General features: G+C 43.7%; 1 protein-coding gene across 1 annotated transcript in view; it reads right to left on the bottom strand.

Annotated features, from left to right (window-relative positions):
• The window catches only part of LOC146712202 (uncharacterized), a 7,923-nt gene extending 1,750 nt beyond the window's left edge, over positions 1 to 6,173 (bottom strand). Inside the window, exons 1-5 of the mRNA XM_085441914.1 lie at positions 5,658 to 6,173; positions 1,492 to 1,533; positions 688 to 956; positions 118 to 613; positions 1 to 35 (exon numbers count right to left, since the gene is read on the bottom strand). The exon at positions 1 to 35 is cut by the window's left edge and continues 172 nt beyond it. Of these exons, the coding sequence (XP_085298040.1) occupies positions 575 to 613; positions 688 to 956; positions 1,492 to 1,533; positions 5,658 to 5,694 (387 nt within the window). The 5' untranslated portion in view covers positions 5,695 to 6,173 and the 3' untranslated portion in view covers positions 1 to 35; positions 118 to 574. The remainder of the gene's footprint in view (positions 36 to 117; positions 614 to 687; positions 957 to 1,491; positions 1,534 to 5,657) is intronic.
• Positions 6,174 to 11,634: the final 5,461 nt, after the last annotated feature.

Below are 11,634 nucleotides of genomic sequence, written 5' to 3'. Positions count from 1 at the left end.
GCTTGGAGGAGGAGGGTGGATGATTTTGGGAGGATCTGGAGGAGAGAAGAGTCAGTTTATTATCAGGTCACAATGTTACATCATTTTTTAAACAGGAAGTGATGTCAGTGTTCTGACCTCTGACCCTCAGAGAGCTCTGAGGAGACTTTCCACCCTGATCAGTAGAACAGTAGAGACCTTCATCAGCCTGCGTGATGTTAGTGATGATTTATTTATTTTATTTATTTATTTATTGTCATTGTCAGAGAACAATGAAATTACGTTTGGGGCTTCTGTACAACCCGTAAATAAAATAATGAAGAAAATAATAAATACCCCTTAAAGCCCAAGTGTAAGTATTTAACCCAGTGTGACTCCAGTACAACAAGACAATCCTTAAACCAGTTCAATGCTATTAAGAAATTGAATATGGTTATTGTCCATGAGAGGGGGGTAGAGAATTCAGGAGCCTCACAGCCTGTGGATATGATGTGCTCTGGTTTAGGACCAACAGAACTTCCTTTAATGTAGAAATAAGCTCTGACTGTGGCACCATTCCTCTGTCTGCAGCGCAGAATGACATCACTTCCTGTCCTCACAGGAAGTGCAGGGATCTCCAGGATGACATCTTTACCTGACCATCAGAGACAAACAGAGTTAATGAGAGCAGAGTCACACAGAGACAGAGACACAGCTGGAACATCTCACCTTTAGTGTCTGATTGGACACTGAGGGAGACTCTGTCACTCTGCTGTCCAGAGGAGTCCTCACACCAGAAGGTTTCACTGGGAGCAGCCTCCCAAAGCCTGCACAGTCCTCAGTGGGTCCTCCTCTGCTCCTCTTCACTGTCCATCCTTCAGCTGTCTGTCCATCATCAACACAACTCAGATCCACTAAAGATCCTCTGAAGACCTGCTGAAGACCTGCTGAAGACCTGCTGAAGACCTGCTGAAGGTTTGGACTGACAGACAGAGACACTGGAGGACACACAGAGGTGATGAAATCATAACTATGTGTTGATTAAAGTCTAATATAAGCACAGTGCTGGTGTGCAGGGCTGTTAAATGCTGCTGACATGTTATACACTGTTATGTCTACATCAAGCTTTTAGCCTCATAATAAACAGATATTTGTGTTTGTCTTCAACATTCAGATCTTAGAGATGATGTGTGCATCAGCAGCATCACTAATGGAAGCACTTTAACGTGGAAAAATCTCCCTTATCTCAGCTGTGATCTTTGGCTTTCAGAGGAACAAAGTGTGTTTTCTGTAAAGCTCAGATGGAACTTGGAGGACTAACATGCAAACTGAGGCTGTGTTCAGGACTCTGTCACACTGGTGATGAAGAGCGGCACCAGCAGAGTGTGCACACACACACACACACACGCACACACACACACACACACACACACACACACACACACACACACACACACACACACACAGAGACACAGTAAGTGTATTTGTGTTCTTGTTTGAGTCTCACTGATTGTTTTCACTTCATCTCCTCACCTGCAGAAACAGTCGGTGCAGACAGCAGCAGCACACACACACCTGCAACAGGAGGTCAGAGGTCACTGAAGGTCAGAGGCTCCTCCACCACCTTGTGTACCTGCACAGGTGAGGAGCTTCTTTCTCTGTGTGACCAAACAGTCGTCTGTAACTGCAGTCATTACAAAACTTAATGACAGTTAGAACCGTTAGGAGGGAGCAGAGTGTGAGCAGAGATAAGTGACGCAGAGAGAGGAAATGCTGCAGGCGTTGTGATACTGTATCACAACGCCTGAGAGGAGTCTCAGAGGAGAACTGTAGCTCAGAATTACAGTTTTTTACAGACGCTAGGACACATTTCTCAATACTTAGGTCACTTTTGCAAAACTCTTCACACAATCCTCCTAACTGACCGTCAGCTTGGCAAAGCAGTTCATTTCACATTCAAAATGCACTACAACTACCAAAACACTTCATTCAGGTCTCAAATAAACTCATTCTTCCAGAACACTAGCAAAGGTTGACAGCCGACAAACACACTTTGTCACCCACAAAACAATGACATAAAAAACACTAACAACATGTAGCATTACAGTGTTTTCTTGTGTAAAACAAGGACACATCTCTGTTTATAATTTCAATATATGTTACTGGAATGAATCAGACATCATGCAGAATTCGTTAATATTTGTTTATGTATTTTTATCTTTTTGCACTAAGTAATCCCAAAATACAAGAATTTGTATACACACCATCCACTGATACACATACAATAGTAATGCTAATCTACTCGGTCTTCTCCATTTGGCCACAGGTTCTCATCCACATCACATCTTATGTCATCTAGGGCAATACACCTAGGAAAGAATCTTCTGGCTGCCAGAATTGAAGGAGTTGAAAAATTGAAGCAGTAACACCTGTGCAGATGTTCATCTACAATGAGAATCAGCTGTGGCTGGTTAAACTGCATTTTTAGATTTAAAATATGTTTCAATAAAATATTGCTGTTGCATTTTGCTGTCTTTTCAAGTTTTGCATTGTGTTATTGTTTTGACCATAAGTTTAACAGTTTTGAAAACAGTATGTAAGCACATGCAAAATGTCCTGTACGTACAAAGATTTTTGGCAGTTGTTGTGTCTGAGTGAGAAGATGATTCATGAAATTTGAGAGATGTAGTCATTGAATGCATTTTGTGCCAAAACAATGATAACTGGTCCTCAGTTTAGCCCACATAGACTTCTGTTGTGCTCACTGTGTGAGGAGTTTTGCAAACGTGACCTAAGTATTGAGACATGTGTCCTAGCGTCTGTAAAAAACTGTAAACAAGTTTTTTTAAGCAAAACCATTAACGAATAACTAACCACATGTGCTTAATCAGCCAACGCCTCAGAGGACAGCAGGGAGAATTTGAATACTCTCCAACAACTGCTGCTTCAGAGAGATAGTTATGAAGAAAGACCCGTCCAAGAACTAGACCCCACCCTCCAGAAGAAATCGCCCAGTAGACTCTCCTAGTACAACATCGTCGGCTGGCAAACACAATCTATAAGTGACTGTCCAGCTTCAGTGTGAGGCTGTGGAGGAGCCCCGATGAAAACACCTCACTGAGGGACCTGGTCAGCTCTCTTACTGACAATGTGACCCGGCTTCACATAGAAAAGAAAACAGACTGCCATTGATCTCCAGGCCACGGATCACTTTGTGTGTTTGATATTCCCAACCTTACCCTGATCATGGACTGACTGGCATTTGCATTTTATGCACTTCTCACAGTGAAGCATCCCACGTCAGAGCTGGACACAGCTCTGATTCACTCTGCATGGTCTTCAAGTGTTGCTGTAAATTACAACATCAAGGTGAGCAGCACAGCCCTGTAGTCCTGCCACTATACCATTCATTTCTTAGGCCAAAGGCAAAGAAATGTGAGTACAGCACAGAGTGTGTGACCAACAGAACAACTCGAGCCCACTTTGTCCACGCAGTCGTCTGTATAAGGCAAAAAGAATCAACCAGGATTTATGAAGTTATTTTCCTAAAATCTGTGCATGACTGAAATGTCTGGTCAGTTTTTTTTTCAAATGTATTATTAGTGTTATTAACCTTTATTTAACCAGGAAGATCCCATAGAGATTAAAAACGTCTTTTTCAAGGGAGACCAAGATGGGCAGCAGCAAGTGTCTCACAGAGGCAAAACACACACAATTAAACAGAGGCAGCAAGAACACGCAAAAATACATCATAACTAAAAAAATACAATAAAATATGATAAAGTTCATTAAAATTCAATTTAAAAATTCAGTAAAAATGACAATCAATCTAAATGAAATAGTTGCATGTCATGGACCTCAACGGTTCTTAGTTTAGATGTAAAAGTACTTAATGAGATGAATTCTGTCCTTTTATGGTGCCACCCAGCTATAGCTCAGGCGGCAGAGCAGGTTACTTTTGCCTTTTTCATACAACCTTCTTTTAAACTCAGACATAATCAATAAGGTTGGTGGTGACGACCCTCCCGGTCATCCTCCAAGACATCCAGATGACCAAACAATAAATGGTTTGGACTGAATCCTGTGCTGCTTGTGTGCGCTCTGTTGCCACCAGTATAGGCAGTCACAGCCTCGCTCAATGCAACGAGCTCATAGCAGGGATTTAAGGGCTCGTGGAAGTTTTACATTAGCATCCGGACTCTCTGGATGAGGAGTTAACTGGGCACATTTTGCATTAAGCTGTTTAAAATGTCAAAATCTCAAATGTGAGAAGTGAGATTTATTCCAGATTTGCTGTATAATCTATATATGCACTGAATTTGCTGCGTTTTGGTGAAAAATGCATCCTCTCTGAACACACTGTTGGAAAAAACTAAAATGGAGTTGATGTCAGAGAGCCGTTCTGTGAGAACAACCATCAAATGCTCCACCGTGTTGATTGGTCAGCTATATTTACACGCATCTGCGACATCGGAAAAATCAAACTTGAACATGAAACTGCAACGTTCCCACAGTCCTCAGTGTACACTGAAACAATATAAAGATAAAAATGCTGCCTAATTATTCATTTAGTGTGAAAGACTACATTCATAGCTGAGCCTAAAAAGCTTTTATTGTGATAAATATTAACAGATTAATGCTCATCCTCACAGCACTTCCACCAATAAAGCAATTTTGGTTGATTTTCATCCATTTAAATTCCCCGAGCTGTTGGTGATGGCACCCTGCTCTGGTGGGGGACACAGTCATGTCTTCCAAGCTCAGTTTCCTTGGGAAGACTGAGGATGAGACACATTCAGTCGAGTGCAGAGAGTCCATTTCTTGGCTGGATCGCTCTGTCGTAGCTACTCGGGTGGATTTGACTAAAACACTAGACGAGAGTTTATTTACAAGCACACAAAGACTAAGTGTTTAAGACGAGGGTCTACATTAGTGAAGTCCAGACAAACACACCTCCGTGCTCACAGGTGTACACAACCAGCAGCTGCTTACACGTGTGGAGGGATGAGTCTCAGGAGCTCAGTGAACTCCAGCGTGGTGTCTGACACGTGTGTGCGATATGGGTGGAGGTCTCAGCTCCGTCAGTGTTAAAGCTGGAGTTACAGCACTGAGCTAACCGCACCCCTGGCTGTGTGTCAGGGGGAGGGCTGGCTATTGTTTCTACTTCCTGTTTGTGTATGAGGCTCCGCCCCCTCCTGGGGTTTTTGGTTAAATCTAAAGAGGCTCAGTGGGAACTTCCTGTAGCTGCAGTGTGAGATTGTTTGGGGGGATGTTGCATCTATTTCAATAATAAATCTGTTGGAGGAATAAACCTTCCTTGTTTAAGCGTGGGCCGTGGCGTGTTCTCCTTTTGCTGGTGACGTCGTGATGTTTTCACTAATTAAAAAAACACACTATATATGTGTATGTACAACACAGTCATGTAGTAGGTTGGCAGTATGCTTGTGCTGTGAGGTCTAACTCTATGTGTAGTGTATTTATTACGTACATTTTAGACACAGTGTCCTTAAACACAGTGTACACTGAAAGCGCGGGCCCCGCCCTGCATGGAGGCCTCGGGGACGAGCTTCACATGAACGAGCTTCACATGAACGAGCTCGATGACAGAATACGTGAGCGCTTTTAACAGCAGAGGACGGTTTGACTCACCGCTACTCAGTCTGTATGAAGCCACACCCATCTCTGTGTGTGTTTCTTACCGATTAAGAGGAGCACGATCTTCATCGTCCTCTTCATCCTCTGTAACAGTCCCGTTGAGCCTCACTGACAGCTGACATCACCGACCGCTCTCAGAAACAGATCCGTTACTCTGCACACAAATAAAGACTTTCTCCTCCCTGGGCCCTTCACAATAAAAGCTCTTTGCAGTGTTGGAATCAAGATAAAGACAGACATATAAATGTGTATGTTTATAAAGGGAAACATGGAAGCAAGACAGAAAGAACAAGGTGGAGGTAAGAACAGGGGACAGGTACTCCTGTCCAAGTAACCACACATGCAGCCCAGACATAAAGTGAACCGAGTCATTTATTTAACTACAGCGTCGGAGCCAAATCACCGAACCAGCCACTGGTTCCCACACTGACACTGAGTGTTGACTGAACTGAGCCTGTATCGACAGCTGTAACGCACAAAGCTACCTGAGGCGTTGCATTCTGCTCTCAGCTCAGATGTCCTGCTTTGTCCTTTACATAAAAGCAGTTCATGTTGCTTATTTTTATATTTTATTTATTTTATATTTTTTATATTTTATATCTTATTTATTTTATATTTTTATTAATTAGTCTTTTATGTTTTTATTTCATTGTTCCATAGTTTATTTATGTTTCTGGTTTTATTGTGATTTTTATCTGTGAAAATGCGACATGAACACATTACTCTTACTTTCCTATGATAAACAGCTAGATGGAGCCACGTGGCTGTTGTAACTCGACCGAGCCTTTACAGCAGAGCCCACAGAGACCAACCTCACAGTTAGAATAAGGACAGCTGTCCTCAGATCAGCAGGAAACCACAGGAAGAAGAAGAAGTGAAGCAGAGGCTAAAAATACTGCAGGGCTGATAGAGAGGAAGCTGATGAGGGTGTCGTAGCAATCACTCCTGTCACCAGCATGAATGTTATCACTAGTGGGCCTCATGTTTATTGCACCTTCACAGTGGACCTGTTGTAGAGACATCCTGTTCAAGGGCTGTAGCTTTCCTTAGAGTGGGAGGAGGTCAAGGATGAGCTGGACTGAAGGTGTAGGGACGTATGACGTGCTGTGAAATGTGTTTTGTGTGACAGTGGGTATATGTGAGGGCGGTGCTCAGAGATCAGCCTGGTGTTTGGAGTGTTTCCCTCCACATTGCAGTGTGTTCATTAAACCCACTTCAGTCATGCTCACCGAGGTGTCTGCAGGTTATTTTAAATCTTCCACAACAAGGCTGACAAATGTTCTTAGAGACGTTTTCCACTGCAAACATCAGCTTTGACTCTCAGTGGAGACATGACCGTGTGTAGATCAGTGATCAGGTTCATGGTTGGACTCAGTCGGAGTGTTTAAAGAAGAAACTGGAGATACCGAGTGAACATTTATCGCTTACACTTTGTCACCTCTGGGTCAAAGGCAGAGGCTGAAATCTGAATATCAAGCTGTAAATATACCCATCACACCATCATCACACAGATGTAGCTGTCAGCATCCTACATCATACGATACAGCACAACATGTCAGGTTATGAGAGTTAAGAGCACCTGAGCTTCAGCAAAGATTCAAGGAATATTTATTTATATTTCCTATCATTTCATGTCTATTCCATCTCAAAGACAAGCATCTTAAACACATAACATCCTTATAGAATATGATGCAACACTATAGATCAACTTAGCTCAGAATATATAAAGCATATAAACAGTTACAGCAATATGATGCAACAAACACAGCAGCTACTGATCCAAAATACTCAAAGCTTCATAGAACTGAAACCAACATTTATTTTAGCTCCATCCTGCTGCTGATACAGACTTTAGGTTTCTGAACATTAAACTTGTTGCTGCCTTTCATAGTGTGTTCATATTTGAACATTACCTAATGAGACTGATTCAGAGCAGGATTCAAACACATGCCAGATAAATCCAAGCTGTCAAGCTATCTAACCTGGTCACCTTCTCCCGGCCAATCAGGATTCATGCTGTGTCCCTCTGTGCATGTGTCACTATCCTCTGCAGATGCCTTCGATCACGGTCTGAGCTGGCAGACCATGGGGAGAGAGAGCGGACCCAAATGCAGACACACAGGGCTGAGGTGAATGTTTAACCAAAGGTGAGCCTTTATTTGGCTGAATGTGAATCTAAACAAGGCAGGAAGGAAATGAACAAAACATAAACAGGACAAACTAAACAAGAAAAACCTGGAAACACGGGAAAAGAAACGCAGGGGGAGATACTCAGGGGACAATGAACAGGAGACATGCAGATGAAACACAGAGGATGATCAGTGACAGGAGCAGAGGGAAACACACACTAGATATACTCAAGCAGCACAATGAGAGGAACAGCTGGGACTAATCAGACATGAGGAGAACAGCAGGAAGAACAACAGAATACAGACTGTCAAAGTAAAACAGGAAATACAAGAACGTAGAGATGACAGGAGGTAACAGAAACAGCTAAACACTACAAATCATAACCAATGACCAGAACTTAACTAAGGCGATGAATATTAAATGATCACAAACAGTCACTAGGCTGTGATGCCTTTGTGCAGTCGTGCTCTTGATTATATAACTTTAGTTACATCTCTCTGCCTTATCGTTCCTGCTTTGCTCTCACGTCCGTGTCTAGTCTCATCTACTTTCTATTCTAACCCTGGAAGAGTCTCACAGTCTGTTCTCTCAATCCTAAAAGAGGAATTATGGATTTGACCAATTAGCCTGTGATACTTGGCCCACAGGCAGACACTTCCACATTGTCAGCTCAATAGTGTTTTTATTTTATTTGCAGCTGGGTTCCTGCGGTTTCTGGCACCTGCCCTGGATGCAGCCATCTCTCCCCACATTGCTGGATCTCAGTTCAAAGACAGTTTAAATGAGGTGACAGCTGCAGGTTATTTTCGTCCTTTCAGTTTAAGACAGTACGACGTCTAGTTCCTGTTTTTCTCTGTGGTCACTTCTCAGAGTTGAAGAGATAAAAATGTGCAAACAATAAATTTATTGCCACTAAAGATAAGAAACGTGTTGAAGGACAGTTTGACACCTCAGCTGTGACTGAGCTGTTTCCACATTAAAAACAGAAGTAACCATAGCGATAAGATCAGCTCTGTGTCTGTCTCGTCTTTCTTGGAGGCGTGATGTTTGTCTTTATTCTGTTTGTTCCTGTTTCCATCACAGCTTATTGGTGCTCACACTCTAAGGCTGTGGCTGAGCTCAGACTGTTAGCACTCTCAGGCTAACCTCAGCAGCACAGAATAAACCGTAATAAACAAATCATTCTCTCATCAGCCACAGTTCACACTCCTGGATCACTTCAATCCTGTTTCTGTGACTGACTCTGTGTCACTGAAGTATCTGCTCTGTAATGTTTCACTGTTTTATTAAAGCATCACAGAATCAGAGTCAGGTCTTACTCAGAGACTGTTTGATCCAGTCACTGATCAGTTCAGCCTTTCATTCCCGCTCTCACAAAGTGCTGCTCACACTGGGTTCTGCTGACGCTGATAGACTTCCTGCTGGGCCTGAACACCTCCACACTGATCCTGGACTTTCTGATGGAGACGCCTCAGACAGTCCAGATCCAGCAGGTGGTGAGAACAGCTGAGACGATCATTGGAGCCTCCGACCCACAGAGAGTGATGAATCCACAGACTCACTGCTTTAACATGAACATTAGAATATTGATTTTTCTATCTCGGCTGGAGGAAGCTGGGTTTCTGCACCATCCAATCAGAAACCAGCATCCACCCTGAGACCTGGGTCTGTGACAGGAAGTCCATAAACAGGCAGACCCTCAGCAGCAGGCTGACCTCTGACCTCTGAGACAGAGGGAGGAGTTTGTGTCAGCAGGGGACGCTGCAGCATCGCCTGAGAGCTTTAACAACAACACCAATAAACAGGAAGTGAAAGTCACACTTCTGTTGGTGTGTGTAGCAGACCTCCACCCTCTGCAGGAAGCTGAGATAAGAAGCAGCCAATCACAGAGCAGAGAGCTGTGACTTCCTGTTTTTGTACTGTGACAACAGCTCCTGGACAGAGAGCAGCTTTCTAAAGAGGAAAGAAACACTCGGTCCCTCCGTTGAGGGACGATGCTGTGAATGTCCAGGTGTCATGTGACCCACCTGATGTACAGAGTCAGGTGCTGCTGCATCCACACAGATCCATGTGAAACAGCTGGATCATGTTTGCTCTGCTGGAAACAGAAACACTGATTTAAATGAACCTGAAACGCTTCATGTATAAAGGCTCGTGCACCCACTGAGCTCTGCTCTCAGATCTGTGAGGCTTTAACAAACAACAGTTTAATCATGTGCAGCAGCTTCTGTCAGTGTGGAAGGTCTCACACTTTCCTGAGTGTTGAACCCTGAACTACTGGCTGTTCCATGTCAGCCTGGATATAAATACAGTCTTGGTGTGATAGACCCCAGCCTCTATGGATCTTGTACTCAGAGCTTGTTCTTGTGCTGCCATGATTAGTGCCTCTGTGCTGTCTTTCAGTCCAGCTTTGTCCAGCCACTGGTAGGATTTCTGGATATCAGCCACCTCCTCTATCTGCCGGTGGTACATACCATGCAGGGGCCTGTCCTTCCATGATGGTTCCTCGTCTCCCTCCTCTTTCTTGGGTTTCTGCTGCCTGAGGTATTCACTGAGCACTCGGTCAGTTGGGGCCATCTTCGTGATGTACTTGTGGATGTTCCTTGTCTCATCCTGGACTGTGGTGCTGACACTCACCAGTCCCCGGCCCCCTTCCTTCTCCTTAGCGTACAGCCTCAGGGTGCTGGTCTGGGGGAGAAACCCTCCATGCATTCCTGGTCTTGACATCAGTGGCTTCTACCTCCTCCTTTGGCCAGCTTATTATCCCAGCAGGGTACCTGATCACAGGCAGGGCGTAGGTGTTGGTAGCCCGGATCTTGTTCTTACCGTTCAGTGGGCTCTTCTGTAGTTGGATGGGGCCGGTCCCCTCTGGTCCTGGGATCAGGACCAGCTTCAGTTAGCCATTCCAGGAGCTACGACCGAACATCAACCGAACTGTCAGCAGTGATTTAATGACTTTCTGGTCTCTGTGAAAATGATTTCCACATCATGTATATATCTACTGCTGTATGTGTCACAGCAGTCAGGGCCTTTATAAGCACAGTGCTTACAGACAAAAGTACTAAACTGAACAATTTCAGGTTCTGTTTTCCATCATGTGTCATTTATTAATATGGAAGCACTGAGAATGGATGGATGGTTATTTCATTAATAATTACATTTCATTCTCTGTATCTTCACCACACATGTAACTGGGTGTAGGTACTGTAAGTGCAGTGGATGCTTACATTGTACTCACTGCAACATATTCATAGCACAGACTCAGCACACTGTGTTAGAGGCTGGGATGAGGTGAGCCTGGTCCTTGGTCATCATCTATGTCCACTTGAGAACGACTGTGTGCACTCACATATTAAATGAACTGAAATCAGTGTGATCTCCAGTCAGAGCAGAGGCCGTGATAAAAGGAATGATCAGCCTAATCAGCCTGTCTCAGTTGTTTTAACTCTCAGCATCACAAAGTACTGTGGTAACATCTGGACTGATGTGTTTACTGTCAGCTAGTTTAAATGCTGTAGGCTGCAGCCGTTGCTCTAACACTATAACTGTAACAGGGCTCAGTGCTGCTTCTAACAGTCTGAGCTGCTTCAGGCTTTATTTGTGAGGAGCACAGCAGCTTACAAACACGTGGCTGGGCCTGGACCCAAAGGAGTGTTTGTTAAAGCCTGCAGTGAATCCACCAGCAGAATGATGGAAATGCAACACAGCAATGATGAAGAGGAGCAGCATTAAAGCCAAAGTCCAGTTCATACAGTTAGGTCCATAAATCAAATAAGGGAAATCAAAATGTTGGTTAGCTGCATCTGTCTGCACCCTTAATGCTCTGTGGTCGCTATGGTAACGTGTAAACATTTCTTTCAAAATAAGACACACGACTATAACACAGGAAAA

The sequence above is a fragment of the Copadichromis virginalis genome, linkage group LG3 (genome assembly GCF_057382275.1).
Source record: "Copadichromis virginalis isolate Kocher_CV1m ecotype Utaka linkage group LG3, C_Virginalis_male_GT1.1, whole genome shotgun sequence".
Classification (NCBI taxonomy): Eukaryota; Metazoa; Chordata; class Actinopteri; order Cichliformes; family Cichlidae; genus Copadichromis; species Copadichromis virginalis.
The sequence above is the reverse complement of the archived record's forward strand: the minus strand, read 5'-3'. Positions and strand labels throughout refer to the sequence as shown.